The sequence below is a fragment of the Oncorhynchus mykiss genome, chromosome 4 (assembly GCF_057628025.1).
Source record: "Oncorhynchus mykiss isolate SJ-2025 chromosome 4, ASM5762802v1, whole genome shotgun sequence".
In the NCBI taxonomy this organism is placed as follows: Eukaryota; Metazoa; Chordata; class Actinopteri; order Salmoniformes; family Salmonidae; genus Oncorhynchus; species Oncorhynchus mykiss.
Genome location: NC_143025.1, coordinates 58873681 through 58897601, shown reverse-complemented (window position 1 = coordinate 58897601; position 23921 = coordinate 58873681). Strand labels below are relative to the sequence as shown.

At 44.6% G+C, this 23921-nt stretch overlaps 1 protein-coding gene and 1 pseudogene across 1 annotated transcript; both read right to left on the bottom strand.

Moving 5' to 3' along the window:
- Positions 1-804: 804 nt before the first annotated feature.
- On the bottom strand, positions 805-17020 carry LOC149984090 (dynein regulatory complex subunit 5-like; annotated as a pseudogene).
- A 1572-nt stretch (positions 17021-18592) lies between these two features.
- On the bottom strand, positions 18593-22737 carry LOC149984089 (E3 ubiquitin-protein ligase rnf8-like). Its single transcript, XM_090230786.1, has 4 exons — positions 22543-22737; positions 20124-20204; positions 19050-19287; positions 18593-18654 (listed from the first exon to the last, which is right to left on the bottom strand). The coding sequence occupies exons 1-4, from the start codon at positions 22735-22737 to the stop codon at positions 18593-18595; spliced, it is 576 nt and encodes a 191-aa protein (XP_090086912.1).
- Positions 22738-23921: the final 1184 nt, after the last annotated feature.

The following is a 23921-nucleotide window of genomic DNA, read 5'->3' as shown; positions in this document are numbered from 1 at the left end:
AGCCGCCTCGTCCCCCAGCCGGTTTTGACACAGGTTGAAGGGCAGGCTGGAGTTCTTTGCCAGGGCCCCAACCCCAGAATGTTGTTGTCGTAGACAGTGAGGCTCTCTAGCTTGCTCCTGTTTAGTTTCATTTAAACAAATTGAATATACAATAATGACAAGAGAAAACATGAAAAAAGGGTACACATGTGCAGGTGAGGTAGACAACCTGACAAAATCTCACCTGTTGAGCAGCTTGCCCGGGCACCACGGTCCCCAATGAGGTTGTGGGGGAAGTTGAGCTACCTGAGGGTGGTTCACCGGAGGGTGTTCACCAGTTGACGACACTGCTTGTCGTCCACTTTCCTTTGGTGGATCCTCAGCACCTGCGACGATAGCGGAGATTATGGGATTAAAATCAGTCTCAACAGTCTCAAGAGCAGGGAGGCTTGGCAGATGTATTTATGTGGCAATAATGTATACTATAGCTTTAGCTTAACCTGCCCAGATGTTTAAAAATATGTAAAATAAAACAAGCTGGAATCAAATTGAATTATTTATTCTAATACAACAAATTAGAAATATGTGATGTTGTTGTTTATCATAGAATGCCATCTAGCCAATAATCAATTAATCCCTGTGCTGTGGTATTTGTTTCACCACATTTGAAACATAATCTTTGTTACTGAGGAAGTGCATGGCACACAGCAGAAAAAAAGTACTTCAGACAATCATCCTGTAAAGGAAAGTAGAGCGACTAAGCCAAAAGGCACCATGCCAAAAGGCACCATGCCAGTGAACACTGAAAGGGAGTATCGCGGATGATTAACTCAAGAGGTTCCTCTCAAAGTTCATGCCACAGCCCTTGACCCGGTAGACCACATGCAACTCCTCCAGATGGCTCCTCCAGGTGGCTCAGCTTGTCCAGCAGGATGCCAAAGTCAAAGTGGTCCATGGATGGCCAGTCCATACCCATGTTGCTGGCTGAGTCCGGGCTGTCGTCCTCTTCTGACTTCTGGAGCTCCTTAACGGGCGGCAGCAGCTGCGAGACATCCAGCCAGCACAGAGGCACCATGCCCAGCATCGTCTTGTCGGTCACGTCGAGGATGAGGAACTCAATGGTCTTCTCCAGGTGACTCGAAGAACATGAGTTTCCAGCTGTGGCAACTATGAGGAGATGTCGCACAGGCCTCCTTGCCGTTTGCTGTGGCCGTCGTCGCGGATGGAGGAAGAGAGCTTCTCCAGGAGGTAGTCTTGGTGGCTGTGGAGAAGTTTGAGAATGGGCTTCTCTGTGACAAAGGTATAAAGAGGTTGTGATCTGTGACGACCCTCCCACTGTCTTCCGAATTCTCTCTCTCGGCTCTTGTTTTCCTTAATAGGATGTTGGTGAGCGGAGCTGGGAAGGTCGTCTGCGAAATGGGACACACCTGGGCTCGGGTGTGTCCTAGGGATAAATACACCTTCAATACATTGAAGCGACTCTCCAATCTGACATGCTGTTGTTTTTGGTTGTGGCATTTTGGGTCGGCTTTGTGTTAATTTGTTTTGGCACCGCTCCACACCCCTCATCTATGCACGCATTCCACTCACTTACACACACACACACTTGTTAGTTGGCTATAGTTTACTTTATTTAATGAATATGTCTTGTTTTTTCTTTATCTATGCGTTGTCACAAGCCGGTTCGTAACAAGTGGGGGCTCGTCTGGGATTGTAAGGTTGGTTCCTAAAAATGTTGCCGTATAGTATTTTGTTGCATTATGATGGGTTAATTCTAATTGGGATGCCTTAGAGTGCCTTAGAGATGCATCTGATTTTGGTTGTTCGGTGACGTCACCAAACAGGTGCGTTGCATAAAAGTATGCCAGTAGGCCTAATACTAGTGTAGTTAGGCTAACTGGTATTTTTTTTTTTTTTATTTTACCTTTATTTAACCAGGCAAGTCAGTTAAGAACAAATTCTTATTTTCAATGACGGCCTGGGAACAGTGGGTTAACTGCCTGTTCAGGGGCAGAACGACAGATTTGTACCTTGTCAGCTCGGGGGTTTGAACTCGCAACCTTCCGGTTACTAGTCCAACGCTCTAACCACTAGGCTACCCTGCCGCCCCCTGCCGTATGAGTATTGTGTTTGGGAGAAAATGTGGAGTTAGTGTTTGATAAACTCTGTAGGTGCTTAGTTTGCATGTTTTGTTATTTTTTAGTTGTGCTGTTTGGTTGCCTTTGTTAGTTTGTTTGGTTAACTTGCCACTGTGGTGGATAGTTGGTTGTGTGCTACGTTGGAGAGTATGACATTGGTTAGTTTCAAGGCCCCTGCCCAGGGTGGAAACTCTTGCTCTATTCACTGTTGGGACATCGGTCTGAGGTGGTGAGTACGGTCGGCTGTGTACCTCGGTGGGAGATTTGGGTAGGGTAGTGCTATTTACTACCTGTAGCTACAGCCTTTCTTTTCCCGTTAGGGTTAGCGACTCATTCCACTTTGGAATACGTTGGGCATGGTTATTCTGTTTGTTATTTTTGTGTGGTGTCCGTGGACGGAGCAGTTGTCTCGAGGAACATCTGGGGCTCGGGGGGGGGGAATCTGCCAGCATGCTGTTTTTTTTCTTCTTCCATGCCAGTGGGCTACTATGTGTAATTACCACTGCGAATCCACATGAAGACTAGGGTTGAGTTTTTGTAGGATTTGGTGAAGCTCCATCTCTCTCCTGCGGTGCCCAGTGCTTCTCTTGTGGTCCGTTCTGGTGTGCTCAGCAGAGGGGCAGTGGGATTTTTTGTTGCAGTTACTTGTGACTATGGCGTCTAAAGTAGACAAGTTCATTCGCATTCCATCAGAGGAACTGTTAGAATATGTACTAAAGAACAGCTGTGGAAGATTGCTGATCACTACCAGGTTGAAATTAGTGATAAATGTCCAATTATGTTAGGTTGATATTGAAGGCCAATCTGATGGAGTGATATACTCGTAGGCACCACTAGGGCAGCGTCTGTAACAGCCACTGTCAACAGATCAAATAAACTGAATTGATTTAATTGACTGAATAAATTACATACAATATGTAGAACAAAACATACCTTCAACGTTTCTCACCATGTGTTGCAGGCAGAGGTTGGATATAAGGGGCACTACTACGAGGGACAACTCTGGATCTTTTGCAATGATCCTGCAGATGTTCCTTGGATCTACAGCCACTGGGGGATACATGCAAGCCCAAGGGGACTTTGATATTTGCAGACATATCTGTTCAATATGAGAAACATTTCTTACTGAATTTAACCAGAGGACAGGTTCCGCATTGAAATGTAGCTCAATAATGGACTAAATGAGCCTAATGTTACTTATGGTCCAAGGACCTTACATGTTCTGTTTAGAGGGGAATTGGCTCTGACATCCAAAAATGCCCAAAACATGAATCAATTCTCCATTGCAGAACAGTTCTAGAAACAAAAAGCCCTCTACTTTCATATCACACACATTTTTTAAACGCTAAATATACTCACTGTTAACCGGTTATAAAACAGTTGTAGCCAACAGTATTTTTCAGTGACAACATGTTTGAGGTGTCCATCTTCCATTTACAAAACAGGTGTTCGGAGACGCAAATAGCTAATTATCACTGTCTTCCGTCTGTTTTCCGTAAACAAGCACTGTAACATGGAAATATAGTGCATTCGGAAAGTATTCAGACTCCTTCACTTTTTCCACAATTTGTTATTCTAAAATGTGCATTATAAATATTATAAATATTCTTAAATATCACATTTACATAAGTATTCAGACCCTTTACTCAGTACTTTGTTGAAGTACCTTTGGCAGTGATTATAGCCTCAAGTCTTCTTGGGTATGACGTTCAAGTTTGGCACACCTGTTTTTGGAGAGTTTCTCCCATTCTTCTCTGCTGATCATCAAGCTGTCAGGTTGGGAGCGTCGCTGCACAGCTGTTTTCAGGTCTCTCTAGAGATGTTCGATCGGGTTCAAGTACGGGCTTTGGCTGGGCCACTCAAGGACATCGAGACTTGTCCCGGAGCCACTACTGAGTTCAATCTTGGTTTCATCAGACCAGATAATCTTGTTTCTCATTGAGTCCTTTAGGTGACTTTTGGCAAGCTCCAAGCATGTTGTCATGTGCCTTTTACTGAGGAGTGGCTTCCGTTTGGCCACTACCATACGGCCTGATTGGTGGAGTTCTGTAGAGATGTTATGGTTGTACTTTTGGAAGGTTCTCCCAACTCCACAGAGGAACCATGGAGCTCTGTCAGAGTGACCTTCGGGTTCTTGGTCACCTCCCTGACCAAGAACCTTCTCCCCCGATTGCTCAGTTTGGACGGGCGGCCAGCTCTAGGAAGAGTCTTGGTTGTTCCAAACTTCATCCATTTAGGAATGATGGAGGCCACTGTGATGGATGATGGAGGAGCTGAGCACTAGGACCATGCCACAGGACTACCTGGCATGATGACACCTTGCTGTCCCCAGTCCACCTGGCTGTGCTGCTGCTCCAGTTTCAAATGTTCTGCCTGCGGCTATGGAATCCTGACCTGTTCAACGGATGTGCTACCTGTCCCAGACCTGCTGTCTTCAACTCTCTAGAGACAGCAGGAGTCGGTTATGAAAAGCCAACTGACATTTACTCCTGAGGTGCTGACTTGCTGCACCCTCGACAACTACTGTGATTATTATTATTTGACCATGCTGGTGATTTATGAACATTTGAGCATCTTGGCCATGTTCTGTTATAATCTCCACCCGGCACAGCCAGAAGAGGACTGGCCACCCCTCATAGCCTGGTTCCTCTCTAGGTTTCTTCCTAGGTTTTGGCCTTTCTAGGGAGTTTTTCCTAGCCCCAGTGCTTCTACACCTGCATTGCTTGCTGTTTGGGGTTTTAGGCTGGGTTTTTGTATAGCACTTTGAGATATCAGCTGATGTACGAAGGGCTATATAAATAAATTTGATTTGATTTGTTCTTGGGGACCTTCAATGCTGCAGAATTTTTTTGGTACTCTTCCGCAGATCTGTGCCTTAACACAATACTATCTCAGAGCTCTACGGACAATTCCTTCAACCTGATGGCTTGGTTTTTGCTCTGACATGCACTGTCAACTGTGGGACCTTATATAGACAGGTGTGTGCCCTTCCAAATCATGTCCAATCAATTACATTTACCACAGGTGGACTCCAATGAAGTTGTAGAAACATTTTAAGGATGATCAATGGAAACAGGATGCACCTGAGCTCAATTTCGAGTCTCATAGCAAAGGGTCTAAATTCTCATGTAAAAAAGGTATCTTTGTGAAAAAGAAAATGTCATGTCTAAACCCATTTTCGCTTTATCATTATGGGGTTGTGTGTAGATTGAGGGAACATTTTTATTTAATTCATTTTAGAATAAGGCTATAACGCAACAAAAAGTGGAAAACGGTTAGGGGTCTGAATACTTTCCAAATGCATTTTTTTTGTATTTTAATATGAGATATGAAAGATACATTCCTTGTTTCCAAAACTGTAACAGACGATGTGTTCTAACGTTCAGAACGAGTGTCGAGGCTCTTAAGAAAACTCTCCCAGCCAGAAGATACTATCGTCAATAGGCACTAAAGGTAGTTAGCTACCGTCTAAGAATGGGTTAAATGAAATGTAATGCTATGGTGAGTATGCAAGCACACCGTAGTCAAAATTAGTAGCTATTCTACTGCCCCAATTATGACATATCCTATGTATAGTGTTAGAGTTGCGTCAATTCGAATCTGGTATCACGATAAATATGACAATGAGTCACCGATTGTATACTATGTATTTTTTATTAGCTAAGCAATAAGTGGTAAATGCAATTTTCGTATATACGGGTTCTCTGTCCCACCTCGCAGGGCAAACAGAGAACTGACTTGTTCCTGACAAAGATATTATAATATACTCTGATGACAGAAGTAGTTCCTGCTTCCCGAGCCGGCCTGTCAGAGTAGAGACTGGGCGTGGTTTAGACTCACCCGGCCTATCGTTGATTGTAGGCGCAGAGGCTGGTCCCAGCCCACTAAGCGCTTCAGTTGATAGATGTAACTGTTGCTGTGAAGAATATCTATGCGCTCATACCGTTATCTCGCACCTGGCTCCTGTTATCGAACAAAAGACCGTTTGTTCTCGCAACACTACGTTCTGAATGTGCCCCCCCAACTCATTGCACAGTTCCTGTCTTCATGTTATTCTGTATTTTGCCATCATGAGAAATTCCCATGGCCCTGAAACTGTTAACAATGTTTCAAGTCAGCTATGTTGCATAACACATACATACATCCACACAAGCCAACAGCAGATAATATTCAATCACATATATGGTAACGGGCTATAGTGCATAACACAGAATCCTCATAATAGGGTAATGTGGGGTAAAAGTTCCTCCTAAGTACAATGCCCAATTACTGGCACTTAAAAGCAAAGTTTGGTAAAAATGTGGTATATGGATGATGGTCATGCATATGCAAACAAACTATGAAGCCAAAAAAGTGTCTACAGTTGACACTTTTTTAGTTAATGACATGTTTTCAGAAAATGTGTTTTTCCCAAGTACTGGGGTAACTGCTGGATCATTAGCTTATTTAAAATGTATATCTGTGGATCAAGAGGCTGCTGAGGGAACAACTGTTCATAAAAATGGCCAGAACGGAGCACATGGAATAGCATCAAAATAACTGGAAACCATGTGTTTGAAGTACACTACCATTCAAAAATTTGGGGTCACTTAGAAATATCCTTGTTTTTGAAAGAAAAGCTCATTTTTTGTCCTTTAAAATAACATACAATTGATCAGAAATACAGTGTAGACATTGTTAATGTTGTAAATGATTATTGTAGCTGGAAACAATAGATTTTTTTATGGAATATCTACATAGGCCCATTATCAGCAACCATCACTCCTGTGTTCCAATGGCACGTTGTGTTAGCTAATCAAAGTTTATCATTTTAAAAGGCAAATTAATAATTAATAATCCCTTTTGCCATTATGTTAGCAGACCTGAAAACTGTTGTCCTGATTAAAGAAGCAATAAAACTTCTTTAGACTAGTTGATATCTGGGGCATCAGCATTCGTGGGTTTCATTACAGGCTCAAAATGGCCAGAAACAAATACCTTTCTTCTGAAACGTGTCAGTCTATTCTTGTTCTGAGAAATGAAGGCTATCCCATGCGAGAACTTGCCAAGAAACTGAAGATCTCGTACAACGCTGTGTACTGCTCCCTTCACAGAACAGCACAAACTGGCCCTAACCAGAATAGAAAGAGTGGGAGGCCCAGGTGCACAACTGCACAAGAGAACAAGTACATTAGAATGTCTAGTTTGAGAAACAGACTCCTCACAAGTCCTCAACTGGCAGCTTCATTAAATTGTACCCGCAAAACACCAGTCTCAACATCAACAGTGAAGAGGCGACTCCGGGATGCTGGCCTTCTAGGCAGAGTTGCAAAGAAAAAGGCATCTCTCAGACTGGCCAATAAAAAAAAAAGATGAAGATGGACAAAAGAACAGACACTGGACAGAGGAGCTCTGCCTAGAAGGCCAGCATCTCGGAGTCGCCTCTTCACTGTTGATGTTGAGACTAGTGTTTTGCAGGTACTATTTCAATGAAGCTGCCAGTTGAGGAGCTTCTGTTTCTCAAATTACTGTCAGATATAGAGTTGAAATGTATTCAATTTTGAGTTTGCATCACAATATTACACTTTACATACAGTACCAGTGAAAAGTTTGGACACACCAACTCATTCAAGGGTTTTTCATTATTTTTACTCTTTTCTACATTGTAGAATAAGTGAAGACATCAAAACTAGGAATAACACATGAAACATGTAGTAACCGGGAAAAAAAGTATTAAACAAATCAAAATATATGTTATATTTGATGTTCTTCAAAGTAGTCACCCTTTGCCTTGACAGCTTTGCACACTCTTGGCATTCTCTCAACCAGCATCACTTGGAATGTTTTTACAACAGTCTTGAAGGAGTTCCTACACACGCTGAGCACTTGTTGGCTGCTTTACCTTCACTCTGCAGTCCGACCCATCTCAAACCATCTCAATTGGGTTGAGGTTGGTTGCTTGTGGAGGCCAGGTTATCTGATGCAGCACCATCCTTCTTGGTCAAATAGCCCTTACACAGCCTGGGGTGTGTTTTTGGTCATTACCCTGTTGGAAAACAAATAAGCACCAACCAGATGGGAGGGCGTACTGCTGCAGATTGCTGTGGTAGCCATGCTGGTTAAGTGTGCCTTGAATTCTAAATAAATCACAGACAGTGTCACCAGCAAAGCACTCCCCCCCCCCCCCCCCCCATCACACCTCCTCCTCCATGCTTCCCAGTTAGCATGATGGCGCCGACATAGATGGTCACCTCGCTAAGAGTCCTTAGGAAACTATGCAGTATTTTTGTTTTTCCACTGTCGGAACTAGAAGCACAAGCATTTTACTACGCTCGCATTAACATCTGTTAACCATGTGTATGTGACCAATAAAATTTGATTTGGCATGTGGAGATCATCCTTTAACCTACTCTGCATCTCACAAAGACACAGCGGTTGGACTCATCAGACCAAAGTTCAGATTTCCATTGCTCATGTTTCTTGGCCCAAGCAAGTCTCTTCCTCTTATTGGTGTCCTTTAGTAGTGGTTTCTTTGCAGCAATTCGACCATGAAGGCCTGATTCACACAGTGTCCTCTGAACAGTTGATGTTGAGATGTGTCTGTTACTTAGGCTGCAATTTGAGGTGGTTAACTCTAATGAACTTATCCTTTGCAGCAGAGGTAACTCTGGGTCTTCCTTTCCTGTGGCGGTCCTCATAAGAGCAAGTTTCTTCATATCACTTGATGGTTTTTATGACTGCACTTAAATAAACTTTCAAAGTTCCTGAAATTTTCCGGATTGTCTGACCATGTCTTAAAGTAATTATGGAGTGTCATTTCTCTTTACTTATTTGAGCTGTTCTTGCCATAATATGGACTCTGTCTTTTACCAAATAGGACTATCTTCTGTATACCACCCCTACCTTGTCACAACACAGCTGATTGGCTCAAACACATTAAGAAGTAAAGAAATTCCACAAATGTGACCCGATTCAGGAAACTAGGCGTATGTTTCAAGTCAGGACTTCACAGAAGAGTGGTTTGAACATATTTTTTATTTATTTTTATAATAAACGTGTATGCCACAAGCCTTGTTGGTTAAGCCACAGAAAAAGAGAGCTACCTTCCCAATAACCATGATTGGCTGAGATAGTGAGCTGGACATGCTGAGAGAGGAATTCGGATTGGTCTGCCATAGAAGGCTACTGTCTATTTGAGATTGTCAGTCTGTGTTGGTAATCCTGTCAAACACGGCTTTTTAAAAATATGTATTGTGTAGTGGAGCTGAGTAATTGTTGCTCTCCACCTTCTGGAAGATCAAGTTTTGAAATCAGTGGAATCAGAGTATAATAGCTAAAGAGATGGAGAAAACCACCTGTCTCTGGATTACATCTTCAAATTAAGGGCAACCGTGGCATGGCATTCCTGACAGGGAGACGCGTCCATCATGCATGACGTATACAGGTAAGATAGCTAGCTAAATTTTCAGATATTATACGTTTTCTAAAGATTATAGAAAGTGGTTTCATTTCAAGCTAAAGTGTACTGTTAGCTAGCTAAAGTTAGCTGGCTGGCTCCGTAGCTGACGTTATTCGTTTCCCAGAGCCATTTGCCGTTCTAGTTAGAGCCTAATGTTAGCTAGCTAATATTGAACATGGTTGGTTAAATCCCAGCACTTTGGCATTGTTGACACTGTTCATGGTTATTTAACTAGCTAACGTTACCTGGCTTGCTCGTTAGCTAACGTGACGTGTGTACAACACCCGTTAAATATGGCCGGTGTCAGTAAACTTCTGCAAAAAAGCATAATGAAAGAAACTCAGCAAAAAAAACTGTTTGCTGAAAATAAAAAGTTGACAGTGAGAGGATGTTTATTTTTTTGCTGATATATATACATATAAGTTCTGCCCCACTTGCCCTGAATGACAGTTCGCCACTGTCAGTAAGTATTAAAGCCTAATAGCACAATTTCAGCCAGTAGTGTCATGTTGTCTTGTCTCTGTCCTTTCCCTTCACCCTGTCTCCCTCTGCTGGTCGTGTTAGGTTACCTTTTCTCCCCCGCTTTCCCCCAGCTGTCCCTTGTCTCCTCTAACTACCCATTCACCCCGTTCCCCACCTGTTCCCTTTTTTCCCTCTGATTAGGTCCCTATATCTCTCTCTGTTTCTGCTCCTGTCCTTGTCGGATTCTTGTTTGTTTGTGTCATTCATGCCTGAACCAGACTGTCGTCATGTTTGCTGTAACCTTGTCCTGTCCTGTCGGAATCTGCCGGTCCATCTGAGCCTACCTATGTTTGGTAATTAAAGAAGCTCTGTTTAAGTTGATTCGCTTTTGGGTCCTCATTCACGCACCGTAACAGAAGAATCCGACCAAGAATGGACCCAGCGACTTCGGATCCTCTCCACTCAGCCGTCGAGATCCAGGGAGCGATGCTAGGCAGACACAAGCAGGAATTGTCTGCTGCTCGACATGCCGTTGAGACCCTGGCCACCCAAGTCTCCAACCTCACAGAACAGGTTCACCATCTCCGCCTCGATCCACCGGCCACTTCCAGGGCTTTCGAATCTCCGGAGCCCAGAATCAATAACCCGCCGTGTTACTCTGGGGAGCCCACTGAATGCCGCTCGTTCCTCACCCAGTGTGATATTGTGTTTTCTCTCCAGCCCAACACTTACTCCAGGAGCACTGCTCGTGTCGCCTACGTCATATCTCTCCTTATTGGACGGGCTCGTGAGTGGGGCACGGCAATCTGGGAGGCAAGGGCTGAGTGTACTAACCAGTATCAAGACTTTAAGGAGGAGATGATACGGGTTTTTGATCGATCTGTTTTTGGGGAGGAGGCTTCCAGGGCCCTGTCTTCCCTATGTCAAGGCAATCGATCCATAACAGACTACTCTATTGAGTTTCGCACTCTTGCTGTCTCCAGTGGCTGGAACGAGCCGGCCTTGCTCGCTCGTCTTCTGGAGGGTTTCCGCGCAGAGGTAAAGGATGAGATTCTCTCCCGGGAGGTTCCTTCCAGCGTGGATTCCTTGATTGAACTCGCTATTCGCATTGAGCGACGGGTTGATCTTCGTCACCGAGCTCGTGGAAAGGAGCTCGCGCTCTCCGTCGCCTCCCTCTCCGCATCACTACCATCTTCCTCTGCCGGCTCGGGTGCTGAGCCCATGCAGCTGGGAGGTATCCGCATCTCGACTGAGGAGAGGGAACGGAGAATCACCAACCGCCTCTGTCTCTATTGCGGTTCCGCTGGTCATTTTGTCACTTCATGTCCAGTAAAAGGCCAGAGCTCGTCAGTAAGCGGAGGGCTACTGGTGAGCGCTACTACTCCTGTCTCTCCTTCAAGATCCTGCACTACCTTGTCGGTCCATCTACGCTGGACCGGTTCGTCAGCTTCCTGCAGTGCCTTAATAGACTCTGGGGCGGAGGGCTGTTTTATGGACGAGACCTGGGCTCGGGAACATGACATTCCTCTCAGACAGTTAAAGGAGCCCACGGCCTTGTTCGCCCTGGATGGTAGTCCTCTCCCCAGGATTCAGCGTGAGACGCTACCTTTAACCCTCACTGTTTCTGGTAATCATAGTGAAACCATTTCTTTTTTAATTTTTCGTTCACCTTTTACACCTGTTGTTTTGGGCCATCCCTGGCTAGTTTGTCATAATCCTTCCATTAATTGGTCTAGTAATTCTATCCTCTCCTGGAACGTCTCTTGTCATGTGAAATGTTTAATGTCTGCTATCCCTCCTGTTTCCTCTGTCTCTTCTTCACAGGAGGAGCCTGGTGATTTGACAGGGGTGCCGGAGGAATATCACGATCTGCGCACGGTGTTCAGTCGGTCCAGGGCCACCTCTCTTCCTCCACACCGGTCGTATGATTGTAGTATTGATCTCCTTCCGGGAACCACCCCCCCCCGGGGTAGACTATACTCTCTGTCGGCTCCCGAACGTAAGGCTCTCGAAGATTATTTGTCTGTAGCTCTTGACGCCGGTACCATAGTCCCCTCCTCCTCTCCCGCCGGAGCGGGGTTTTTTTTTGTCAAGAAGAAGGACGGGTCTCTGCGCCCCTGCATAGATTATCGAGGGCTGAATGACATAACAGTGAAGAATCGTTATCCGCTTCCTCTTATGTCTTCAGCCTTCGAGATCCTGCAGGGAGCCAGGTTTTTCACTAAGTTGGACCTTCGTAACGCTTACCATCTCGTGCGCATCAGGGAGGGGGACGAGTGGAAGACGGCGTTTAACACTCCGTTAGGGCACTTTGAATACCGGGTTCTTCCTTTCGGCCTCGCTAACGCTCCAGCTGTCTTTCAGGCATTAGTCAATGATGTCCTGAGAGACATGCTGAACATCTTTGTTTTCGTTTACCTTGACGATATCCTGATTTTTTCACCGTCACTCCAGATTCATGTTCAGCACGTTCGACGTGTCCTCCAGCGCCTTTTAGAGAATTGTCTTTTTGTGAAGGCTGAGAAGTGCACTTTTCATGCCTCCTCCGTCACATTTCTCGGTTCTGTTATTTCCGCTGAAGGCATTAAGATGGATCCCGCTAAGGTCCAAGCTGTCATTGATTGGCCCGTCCCTAAGTCACGCGTCGAGCTGCAGCGCTTTCTCGGCTTCGCGAACTTCTATCGTCGTTTCATCCGTAATTTCGGTCAGGTGGCAGCTCCTCTCACAGCCCTTACTTCTGTCAAGACGTGCTTTAAGTGGTCCGTTTCCGCCCAGGGAGCTTTTGATCTCCTCAAGAATCGTTTTACATCCGCTCCTATCCTTGTTACACCTGACGTCTCTAGACAGTTCGTTGTCGAGGTTGACGCGTCAGAGGTGGGAGTGGGAGCCATCCTTTCTCAGCGCTCCCTCTCTGACGACAAGGTCCACCCATGCGCGTATTTTTCTCATCGCCTGTCGCCGTCGGAACGTAACTATGATGTGGGTAACCGCGAACTGCTCGCCATCCGGTTAGCCCTAGGCGAATGGCGACAGTGGTTGGAGGGGGCGACCGTTCCTTTTGTCGTTTGGACTGACCATAGGAACCTTGAGTACATCCGTTCTGCCAAACGACTTAATGCGCGTCAGGCGCGTTGGGCGCTGTTTTTCGCTCGTTTCGAGTTCGTGATTTCTTATCGTCCGGGCTCTAAGAACACCAAGCCTGATGCTTTGTCTCGTCTCTTCAGTTCTTCAGTAGCCTCCACTGACCCCGAGGGGATTCTCCCTGAGGGGCGTGTTGTCGGGTTGACTGTCTGGGGAATTGAGAGGCAGGTAAAGCAAGCACTCACTCAAACTCCGTCGCCGCGCGCTTGTCCTAGGAACCTTCTTTTCGTTCCCGTTCCTACTCGTCTGGCCGTTCTTCAGTGGGCTCACTCTGCCAAGTTAGCCGGCCACCCTGGCGTTCGGGGTACGCTTGCTTCCATTCGCCAGCGTTTCTGGTGGCCCACCCGGGAGCATGACACGCGTCGTTTCGTGGCTGCTTGTTCGGTCTGCGCGCAGACTAAGTCCGGTAACTCTCCTCCTGCCGGCCGTCTCAGGCCGCTTCCTATTCCCTCTCGACCGTGGTCTCACATCGCCTTAGATTTTGTCACCGGACTGCCTTCGTCAGCGGGGAAGACTGTTATTCTTACGGTTGTCGATAGGTTCTCTAAGGCGGCTCATTTCATTCCCCTTGCTAAGCTTCCTTCTGCTAAAGAGACGGCACAAATCATCATCGAGAATGTTTTCAGAATTCATGGCCTTCCGTCAGACGTCGTTTCGGACAGAGGTCCGCAATTCACGTCTCAATTTTGGAGGGAGTTTTGCCGTTTGATTGGGGCTTCCGTCAGTCTCTCTTCCGGCTTTCACCCCCAGTCTAACGGTCAAGCAGAACGGGCCAATCAGACTATTGGTCGCATCTTACGCAGTCTTTCTTTTCGCAACCCTGCGTCTTGGTCAGAACAGCTCCCCTGGGCAGAATACGCCCACAACTCGCTTCCTTCGTCTGCGACCGGGCTATCTCCTTTTCAGAGTAGCCTCGGGTACCAGCCTCCGTTGTTCTCATCTCAGTTCGCCGAGTCCAGCGTCCCCTCCGCTCAGGCTTTTGTCCAACGTTGCGAGCGCACCTGGAAGAGGGTCAGGTCTGCACTTTGCCGTTATAGGGCGCAGACTGTGAGAGCTGCTAATAAGCGTAGAACTAAGAGCCCTAGGTATTGTCGCGGTCAGAGAGTTTGGCTCTCCACTCAGAACCTTCCCCTTAAGACGGCTTCTCGCAAGTTGACCCCGCGGTTCATTGGTCCATTCCGTATCTCTCAGGTCATTAATCCTGTCGCAGTGCGACTTCTTCTTCCGCGATATCTTCGTCGCGTCCACCCGGTCTTCCATGTCTCCTGTGTTAAGCCCGTTCTTCGCGCCCCCGCTCGTCTTCCCCCCCCCCCCCCCATCCTTGTCGAGGGCGCACCTATCTACAGGGTACGTAAGATCTTGGACATGCGTCCTCGGGGCCGTGGTCATCAGTACCTAGTTGACTGGGAGGGGTACGGTCCTGAGGAGAGGAGTTGGGTTCCCTCTCGGGACGTGCTGGACCGTGCGCTGATTGATGATTTCCTCCGTTGCCGCCAGGTTTCCTCCTCGAGTGCGCCAGGAGGCGCTCGGTGAGTGGGGGGGTACTGTCATGTTGTCTTGTCTCTGTCCTTTCCCTTCACCCTGTCTCCCTCTGCTGGTCGTGTTAGGTTACCTTTTCTCCCCCGCTTTCCCCCAGCTGTCCCTTGTCTCCTCTAACTACCCATTCACCCCGTTCCCCACCTGTTCCCTTTTTTCCCTCTGATTAGGTCCCTATATCTCTCTCTGTTTCTGCTCCTGTCCTTGTCGGATTCTTGTTTGTTTGTGTCATTCATGCCTGAACCAGACTGTCGTCATGTTTGCTGTAACCTTGTCCTGTCCTGTCGGAATCTGCCGGTCCATCTGAGCCTACCTATGTTTGGTAATTAAAGAAGCTCTGTTTAAGTTGATTCGCTTTTGGGTCCTCATTCACGCACCGTAACAAGTAGAGCTGATTCTCATATCATAAACCTTTTTCCTAATTTATGATCAGATGAAGCGTCGGTGGCAGCTCAAGGACATCCCTACAGGGAACCTCCACAGTGATGTCACGACCTGTCTCACAACAAGACTATAAACGTGTAATTACAATTACTTGGCCATCTTTTTTTACACAAATTACCCTCAAAGCACTCGTTTGGATAAATTACTATCCAATGTAGGTCTACTGCTCAAAATATTAAATATTTGATTACATCACACCAAGCCATAATGTATGACTTTAACACATATGATCAATGTCTTACTCATAGGCTGCCTTACCATGGCAATTGGGGAAGGAAAAAGGGACAGGGCGTGAACAGTGTTACTGCAGAGTGGGGTGGACATAGTAACTCTGCCTGCATGCGATTCACAGCACATACTGTCCACATGGAACTTTAGATGCAGTGTAGCTCTGCCATGATCCTAATGTGGGGACCATGTGACCAAACTGGCAGATTGAACAAGGCCTTTGGATAATATGCATTTGGAAAGGATCCATCATCCATACCAAAGCATCTAAATAATGGAGCAGATTATCTAGTTTAAAACCATGCTGGAATTACCTCATATTCATGTCTTGCCACTGCGAGGATTTTTCATTTGTTTCTTCGGACAGGCTTTTTTTCCGGATGCCCCAAACAATCAGAAAGGGTATCCATCCGAGAAAATGACTTTACCCCAGTCCTCAGCAGTCCAATCCCTGTACCTTTTGCAGAATATCAGTCTGTCCCTGATGTTTTTCATGGAGAGTAGTGACTTCTTTGCTGCCCTTCTTGACACCAGGCCATCCTCCAAAAGTCTTCGCCTCACTGTGCGTGCAGATGTACTCACACCTGCCTGCTGCCATTCCTGAGCAAGCTCTGTACTGGTGGTGCCCTGATCCCGCAGCTGAATCATCTTTAGGAGACGGTGCTGGCACTTGCTGGACTTTCTTGGGTGCCCTGAAGCCTTCTTCACAACAATTGAACCGCTCTCCTTGAAGTTCTTAATGATCCGATAAATGGTTGATTTAGGTGCAATCTTACTGGCAGCAATATCCTTGCCTGTGAAGCCCTTTTTGTGCGAAGCAATGATGACGGCATGTGTTTCCTTCCAGGTAACCATGGTTGACAGAGGAAGAACAATGATTCCAAGCACCACCCCCCTTTTGAAACTTCCAGTCTGTTAATCAAACTCAATCAGCATGACAGAGTGATCTCCAGCCTTGTCCTCGTCAACACTCACACCTGTGTTAACGATAGAATCACTGACATGATGTCAGCTGGTCCTTTTGTGGCAGGGCTGAAATGCATTGGAAATGTTTTTTGGGGGATTCAGTTCATTTGCATGGCAAAGAGGGACTTTGCAATTAATTGCAATTCATCTGATCACTCTTCATGACATTCTGGAGTATATGCAAATTGTCATCATACAAACTGAGGCAGCAGACTTTGTGAAAATTAATATTTGTGTCATTCTCAAAACTTTTGGCCACGACTATACTGTACACTCATTAAAATCATTGACATTGTTGATTTTGCATGTATATTTTTGTTCAGTATATATAGTGGGAGATGGGGTTAGGCAGGGGCAGTGCTTAACGTTATCATGACACTGTAGGCCTAAGGTCCATTATATGGTGTATTAGGAGGATCTTTGTTTAATTATGTAATGTGATGGGTAACCCTACTCAGTAGCTTAATAGGACACGACCCAAACGCTTCAGTGCAATGAGGGAAGAAGGGGGAAGACAGAAAAAGACAGGAGGAACGGAGAGAGAGAGTGCACAAGAGAGAGAGGGATGGGGGTAACTGTTGCTTACATCGCTCTTTTCATGACACATCATGGCAGAGGCTCTTGGAGGAGGAAGGCGGGAGGAAGCTCTGACTTGGGCCCCGGGGCTGTCCGTCACTGTCGTCCTCATGTAACGTAACATGACAGACACGCTTCCATTGTACTCAGCTTCAAATGGACTGGCTTGACAAGGGCTGGCTTGACAGAGCAGGAGAGGAGCAGGGCTCTGGAAGCAGGCGCTGAAATGCACTCGGGATATCAGGCTGCATCTGGTCTTGCCTGGAACTGGTAGTAGAATAATCTGTGGGAAATTCCAGTGTCATCCATGAGTCTACACGGCATGGTGGTGTTGTTTGTTTGGATTTTCTCCCCATTGTGTCTGAAGAACCAAACAGGTTTCATGAAACACTGTGGGGAAAATCTGCATATGTTGAACTAACAAACCATTGAACTTCATCATTCACTTTGGTAGTTAAAGTAGAATTGGCAGGGGACACAAAATCTATGGTTGAAAAAAAGATTGTCAATAGAGAACAGTTTAAAATGGGATGCCATCAAACTTCCAGAACTGCTGCCCCATACAGCAGAGTAGGATATTGGCCCATATAGCTCACTGAGTACTGCCAGTTTCATACAGATAAGAGCTTTGCTCTTGGAAAATTGAATACATGCCATCTTTATTTACAACATAATCTGTTTATCTATGAAGAGTACCAGTAATATTTTCTGCATTATTGTTGGGATGGTGGTGCAATCACAGTTTTCCATTTTGCCTTCATGGCACAAGGAGCAGTTGCATTAGTTGCTAGGCAATGTGGTGATGTGTAAAATTGCCAGAGAGTAGATGGAAGGTGCAATTTGAGATCAGTGGAATTTAGGCAATCTAGAGGTACTGTCAGGATATATGCATGCCATGCTCTGTGTATTCAAGACATGGCTTACATAGATAAAATATTGCCTTTCCAAGTCAGACTTAGGCATTCTATGGGACACACTTCTAAAAATAAATGTAATCCTTTCGGCATTTATCATACACTTATTCAGAGCGACTTACAGGAGCAATTAGGGTTAAGTGGGGCTTGCTCAAGGGCACAGATATATTTTTCACCTAGACAGATTGGTATTTTCAAACTAGTGACATTTCAGTTACTAGTCCAATGCTCTTAACCAAAGTCATCCTGTCTGGTCTTAAGAGCAGATTATAATGTATCAATATTATATGGTTTTGTAATTTGTTTACCAATAAGCCCCTCACCGTCATATAAAAAAAGGTAAATGAACAATGACCACGGTTAAGCTCACAAAAATGTTTAACTGGCCTGGCGCTACCAAGTTTCCATTTCTTGGCAGATTCATTTTGTGACTATTCAAATGAATGAAGTAACATTTTATATTCTGTTTCATTGGAAAAAATAAATGAACAAAAAATACATTTTTACAAAAAATATATATGAACACTAACGGTATTTGTCGTACAATATCGAGTGCGTTGGTTTCCTGGCAAGGACGGACTTTCTTCCCTTCTCTTTATTCTCTACGACTGTCTTAGCCTGAACATTTCATTTCAAATTAATACAAAATTAACGTGTAACAATGTCAAATGGGCTAAACCTCGTCATTGTACTCATCGGAATTGTCGCTGGAGCCCCAATGGTCGCACTCTTCCAGAGAGATTATGGAGCTGAAGCTATCCATGTAGAGGTCACTTAGTCCTGCTACTATTGCTACTGTCTTCATGGATCACCATCAGCTCCCCCGGCTGGGCTGTGTGGAAAGAGACAGTGGAAGGCATCATGAGCCTTCATAGACCCACACTGACCTGGGTCGTGTTCGGTAGGACACACCATAGCAAAATGTATTGCAATGGAAAATGAGAATCTGTTATTGGACAGGTAGCTCCCCATTTAAAAACGTTTGCTCCCTACTGAAAACGACCCTAGAATTCATGGGTGGAGATGTGGCAGATGGTTGGACGTTTCTGAGTGAAAAGAGAAATCAAAATGAGTGCATAGGGAATTGCAGGGACCATAGCTCTATTTTTACACCAAGTGGATATGGTCCCTGCAATTCACTTAAACATCCATCTATCCATCCACATCGCCATCAATGAATTTCAACAACCTCTGCGAACCTAGGAGCAGGGTGAACATATCTCTCACCTTTCTTCTCGGTGATGAGCACCAGGCGACGCTGCTTCATGTCGGGGATGAACTGCTCCACCATGCGGTCGATGCAGTTGACCAGCACATGCGAACGGCTCTGCGACAGGATGACCTGCCAGCAGATAGGGCACTCATCCTTCCGCTTAAGCCACTCTCTGATGCAGTGCAGGCAGAAGCTGTGGGCGCAGTTAAGCGTCTGCCTGTAGGGGAGATCGAGGATCGAAACCAAACAACTCTGATTAAATGCGCAGAGCAATCAATTCTGTTTTACCTGTGTTTTGTATCCTTGTACAACAGACGAAACTAACACTGTAAAAGCACAAAAATATTTGATCGGTGTTATTTTCTGATAGTTGCTGGTTAAAAAATACAATCTACACAATCAACAGGTTTTGCATGCTTTGAGTTTTGGCTTGCCTGGTGACATCACCAGGTGGTATAAATTTAATTAGACTAATAAAGAGAGCGCCAAACCTCTCTGCCAATAACAACTAGTTTCCCCCTCCCCATTCAAACCACTCTGACAGCCCCAGCAAATTTATTAAACATATCTTTTTTTGCTATTTCTACATATTAATTTTTTACCATTTGAATGGTAAACTATTACAGTAAGATACTAAATTGTTACCCAGAAATGTTTTGATATTCAGATAAAAACATCTGCAATGGGCCTTTAAGGTAATCTTTCATTGTGATAAAATTGGGATTACAGATTGAGATTAAGATTACAGTAAAGCATCTTCCAGTCAGAAGCTATAATTCCAGACAGAGAAGTAAACTGAACAGTACGAGACACTTATTGCTATCAAATGGGAATGACGTAAGACTGGTATTTACCCTAATGAAGAGCTCAGAACAAATGATGCATTGTTCGTTCTCCAGCACCTCCGTCATTTGCGTTACCACCTCCTCTGTTTGAGCTCTCGACCTTCTCCTTCTTTTCCTGCAAGACAAAACATTGGCTTGAAACCTCACCGATTTATTCTCATCCAGGTATGTCAAGTGAAGTCAGTAATTCAACTGGGTTAGGAAATTAAATTGAGTGAGGTGGGGGTAGCTTGCTTTTGTCACCTCCAGCTCTTTGTCTTTGGCCTTGAGGATGTCCTCAAAGCCTTGTCTCGAGAGTGCAATTTCCTCTATGACTTTTCTTTGCTATATGGATTGCAAGCAGATTGGTTACACTATTATGGTTACATCAGGTCACCTTTAATACAAAAGCTGAATGTTTTCTGTTGCTTACCTCTTGCAAAGCCTCCTCCAGCTATTTTTTCAAACCATCCTCTTCATGCTGTGTTTTTTTGCACCTTTAAAACAAGCATATGCCGTTATGAACGCCTCATTCCAAAATCATGGGCATTAATATGGAGTTAGTCCCCACTTTGCTGCTCTAACAGCCGCCACTCTTCTGGGAAGGCTTTCCACTAGATGTTGGAACATTGCTGTGGGGACTTACAGGAAAGGGCCTTCCCCAAACTGTTGCCACAAAGTTGGAAGCATAGAATGTCATTGTATTTCCCTTAACTGGAACTAAGGGGATTAGCCCGAACCATGATAAACAGCCCCAGACCATTATTCCTCCTCCACCAAACTTGACAGTTGGCACTATGCATCGGGGCAGGTAGAGTTGTCCTGGCATCTGCCAAACCCAGATTCTTCCGAAGGACTGCCACATGGTGAAGAAACTTGAATAACTGACTTGTTGGAAAGGTGTTATCCTATGTTATCCTATGATGGTGCCAAGTTGAAAGTCACTGAGCTCTTCTGACGTTTGTCTGTGGAGATTGCATGGCCGTGTGCCAATTTTATACACCTGTCAGCAACGGGTATGGCTGAAAAAGCAGGATGCACAATATTGAAGTGGTGTCCACATCCTTTCGGCCTTGTAATATACCTTAAAAAAAAAATTAAAAGGGGTGTGGATCAGAAAACCAGTCATTATCTGGTGTGACATCTCCTTCACAGTGTTAAATCAGGCAGTTTATTGTGGCTTGTGGAATGTTGTCCCACTCCTCTTCAATGGCTTTGCGAAGTTAACATGCTGTCGTACACGTCGTTCTAGAGCATCCCAACATGCTCAATGGGTGACATGTCTGGTGAGTATGCAGGCCATGGAAGAACTGGGACATGTTCAGCTTCCAGGAACTGTACACAGACCGTTGCGACATAGGGCAGTGCATGATCATGCTGAAACATGAAGTAATGGTGGCAGATGAATGGCAAGACAATGGGCCTCACAATTTTGTCGGTATCTCTGTGCATGCAAATTGCCATAAATAAATGTCATTGTTTTCATTGTCTGTAGCTGCCCACACCATAACCCTACCGTCACCATGGGGCACTCCCTTCACAACGTTCACCACATCACTCGCCCACATGACGCCATACGACAGGTACAGTTCAAACCGGGATTAATCCGTAAAAGAGCACACTTCTCCAGCATGCCAGTGGCCATCGAAGGTGATTATTTTCCCAGTGAAGTTGGTTAGGACACCGAACTGCAGTCAGGTCAAGACCAAGGTGAGAACGATGAGCACACAGATTAGCTTCCCTGGGACGGTTTCTGACAGTTTGTGCAGAAATGATTTGGTTGTGCAAAACCTCAGTTTCATCAGCTGTCCGGGTGGCTGGTCTCAGACGATCCCGCAGGTGAAGAAGCCGGATGTGGAGGTTCTGGGCTGGCGTGGTTACACGTGGTCTGCATTTGTTAGGATGTACTGCCAAATTGTCAAATGACATGGGAGGCGGCTTATGGTAGAGAAATTAACATTACATTATCTGGCAACAGCTCTGGTGGACATTCCTGCAGTTAGCATGTCAAATGCATGTGCCTTCAAAACTTGAGACATCTGTGGCATTATGTTGTGTGACAAAACAGTACATTTTAGTGGTCTTTTATTGTCCCCAGCAAAGGTGCACTTTTGTAATGATCATGATTAATCAGCTTCCTGATATGCCACACCTGTCAGGTGGATGGATTATCTTGGCAAAAAAATACTCACTAACAGGGATCTAAACAAATCTGTGCACAATATTTTAGAGAAATACGTTTTTGTGCGTATGGAAAATGTCTGGGCATCTTTTATTTCAGCTCATGAAACATGTGACCAACACATTACTTATCGTGTTTATATTTTTGTTCAGTCTATATGAATGGAGAAAAAATGTCAGATATATATATATTTTTGGTCACACACATCTTTAGCAGATGTTATAGCGGTTGTGCTTGCGTTTCTAGCTCCGACAGTGTAGTAATATATAACAAGTAATATCTAACAATTTCACAACATATACCCACACAAATCTAAGTAAAGGAATTAGGAATACATAAATATATGGACGAGCAATGTCAAAGCAGCATAGACTAAGATAAAGTAGAATAGAATATGGTATATACATATGAGACGAGTAATGCAATATATGTAAACATTATTAAAGTGAAAAAGCAGGAATTGTGATTTGTCAGATCCCGATATCCCCCAGTGAGTCTCACCCAGAGGAGCTTCTCCATCTCGCTGATGGACCTTTCCAGCAACTCCATCCTGTGAAGCTGGCCCCAGAGCAGCTCCAGCTGACTCTGCAGGTCCCTCACCTGCTCCTCCTGGTGAGGGTCGCCCTGCTGCCACTCCCCCTCCAGGGCATCCACCCACTGCTGGGTGTCATTCATCCGCTCCCGCAGCACCAGCATTTTCTGCCGGTATGTAAGTCAATCAACTTTAGGCATTTCTAACCATTTTCAATCTTTAAAATTAGGAAAAATTCTGGCCAAACATATGTTAAAAGTATTAAAGACCCAACCTGGCTGTAATCTCAAAATCAAATAATTTCTGGGTAACATGGAACTCTTTGTTATAGGTCTATTAACCATTTTACTGCATAGTGATGGGATCATCCTTTTACTAACTTTTGGCTGCATTGAGACAATGACTTATCAATGACCCAATCCCAGTACAGTTCAGTTAATCCCTAGCCTACAGCTATTGTATGCAGTAACCATGTGCCTATGAACCAGAGGCGATGTGCCCTAGCAGGAAGTCCACTGTATGCAGCTCACACAATGCACTAACATAAATAACATGAGCATGTCTACCTCTACTAAGCTTCCCAGTAAAGAAATGTAAATAATCAAGCATCACAGAAAAGTGCTAACAATAGCCCACGTTAACATACTGTGCATTCGTAAAGTATTCAAACCCGTTGACTTTTTCCACATTTTGTTATATTACAGCTTTATTCTAAAATGTATTAAATATTTTTTTATCAACCTACACACAAAACCCCACAATGACAAAGCAAAAACAGGTTAGAATTTGTTTAACTTAGGCTGCACTTGACACATATGAAATTGCTTATTCCAGTTACTAATAAGAATGCACCCATTAAGAAAAGTACTAAAAAGTGTTAAATCCCTGTGGATTGATGAGGAATTTAAAAAAATGTATGGTTGAGAGTGACCGATTGGCAAACATACTGAAAATTGAGAAATCTTATGACTAAACTGAAAAAAATAAAATAAACTATACTATAAAACAAAGATAAATTATATAAAAGAATGATAGTAAAAAGCTTTGGATCCCAAACCAAATTTTGGGCGAAAAGGCACTCAGCTCCATCATTCATTGAATCAGATGGCTCATTCATTACAAAACCAAATGATAATGCCAATTAATGATTTTTTTAATAGGCAAGATTTGTAAACTTAGGCATGACATGCCAGCAACAAACATTGACACTACACATCCAAGTATAACCGATCAAATTATCAAAAGACAAGCATTGTAATTTTGAATTCCGTAAAGTAAGTGTGGAAGAGGTGAAACATTTTTCTATCAACAATGACAAGCCACCGGGGTCTGACAACTCCGATGGAAA

Excerpts from the sequence above, each read along its gene's own strand:
- LOC149984089 (XM_090230786.1), bottom strand. The coding sequence starts at position 22,737 with ATGCTGGTGCTGCGGGAGCGGATGAATGACACCCAGCAGTGGGTGGAT. Across the intron at positions 20,205-22,542 it reads AGATGGAGAAGCTCCTCTGG|CAAAGAAAAGTCATAGAGGA; the intron begins GTGAGACTCACT and ends CAATCCATATAG. Across the intron at positions 19,288-20,123 it reads CCAAAGACAAAGAGCTGGAG|AGTTGTTTGGTTTCGATCCT; the intron begins GTGACAAAAGCA and ends GCATTTAATCAG.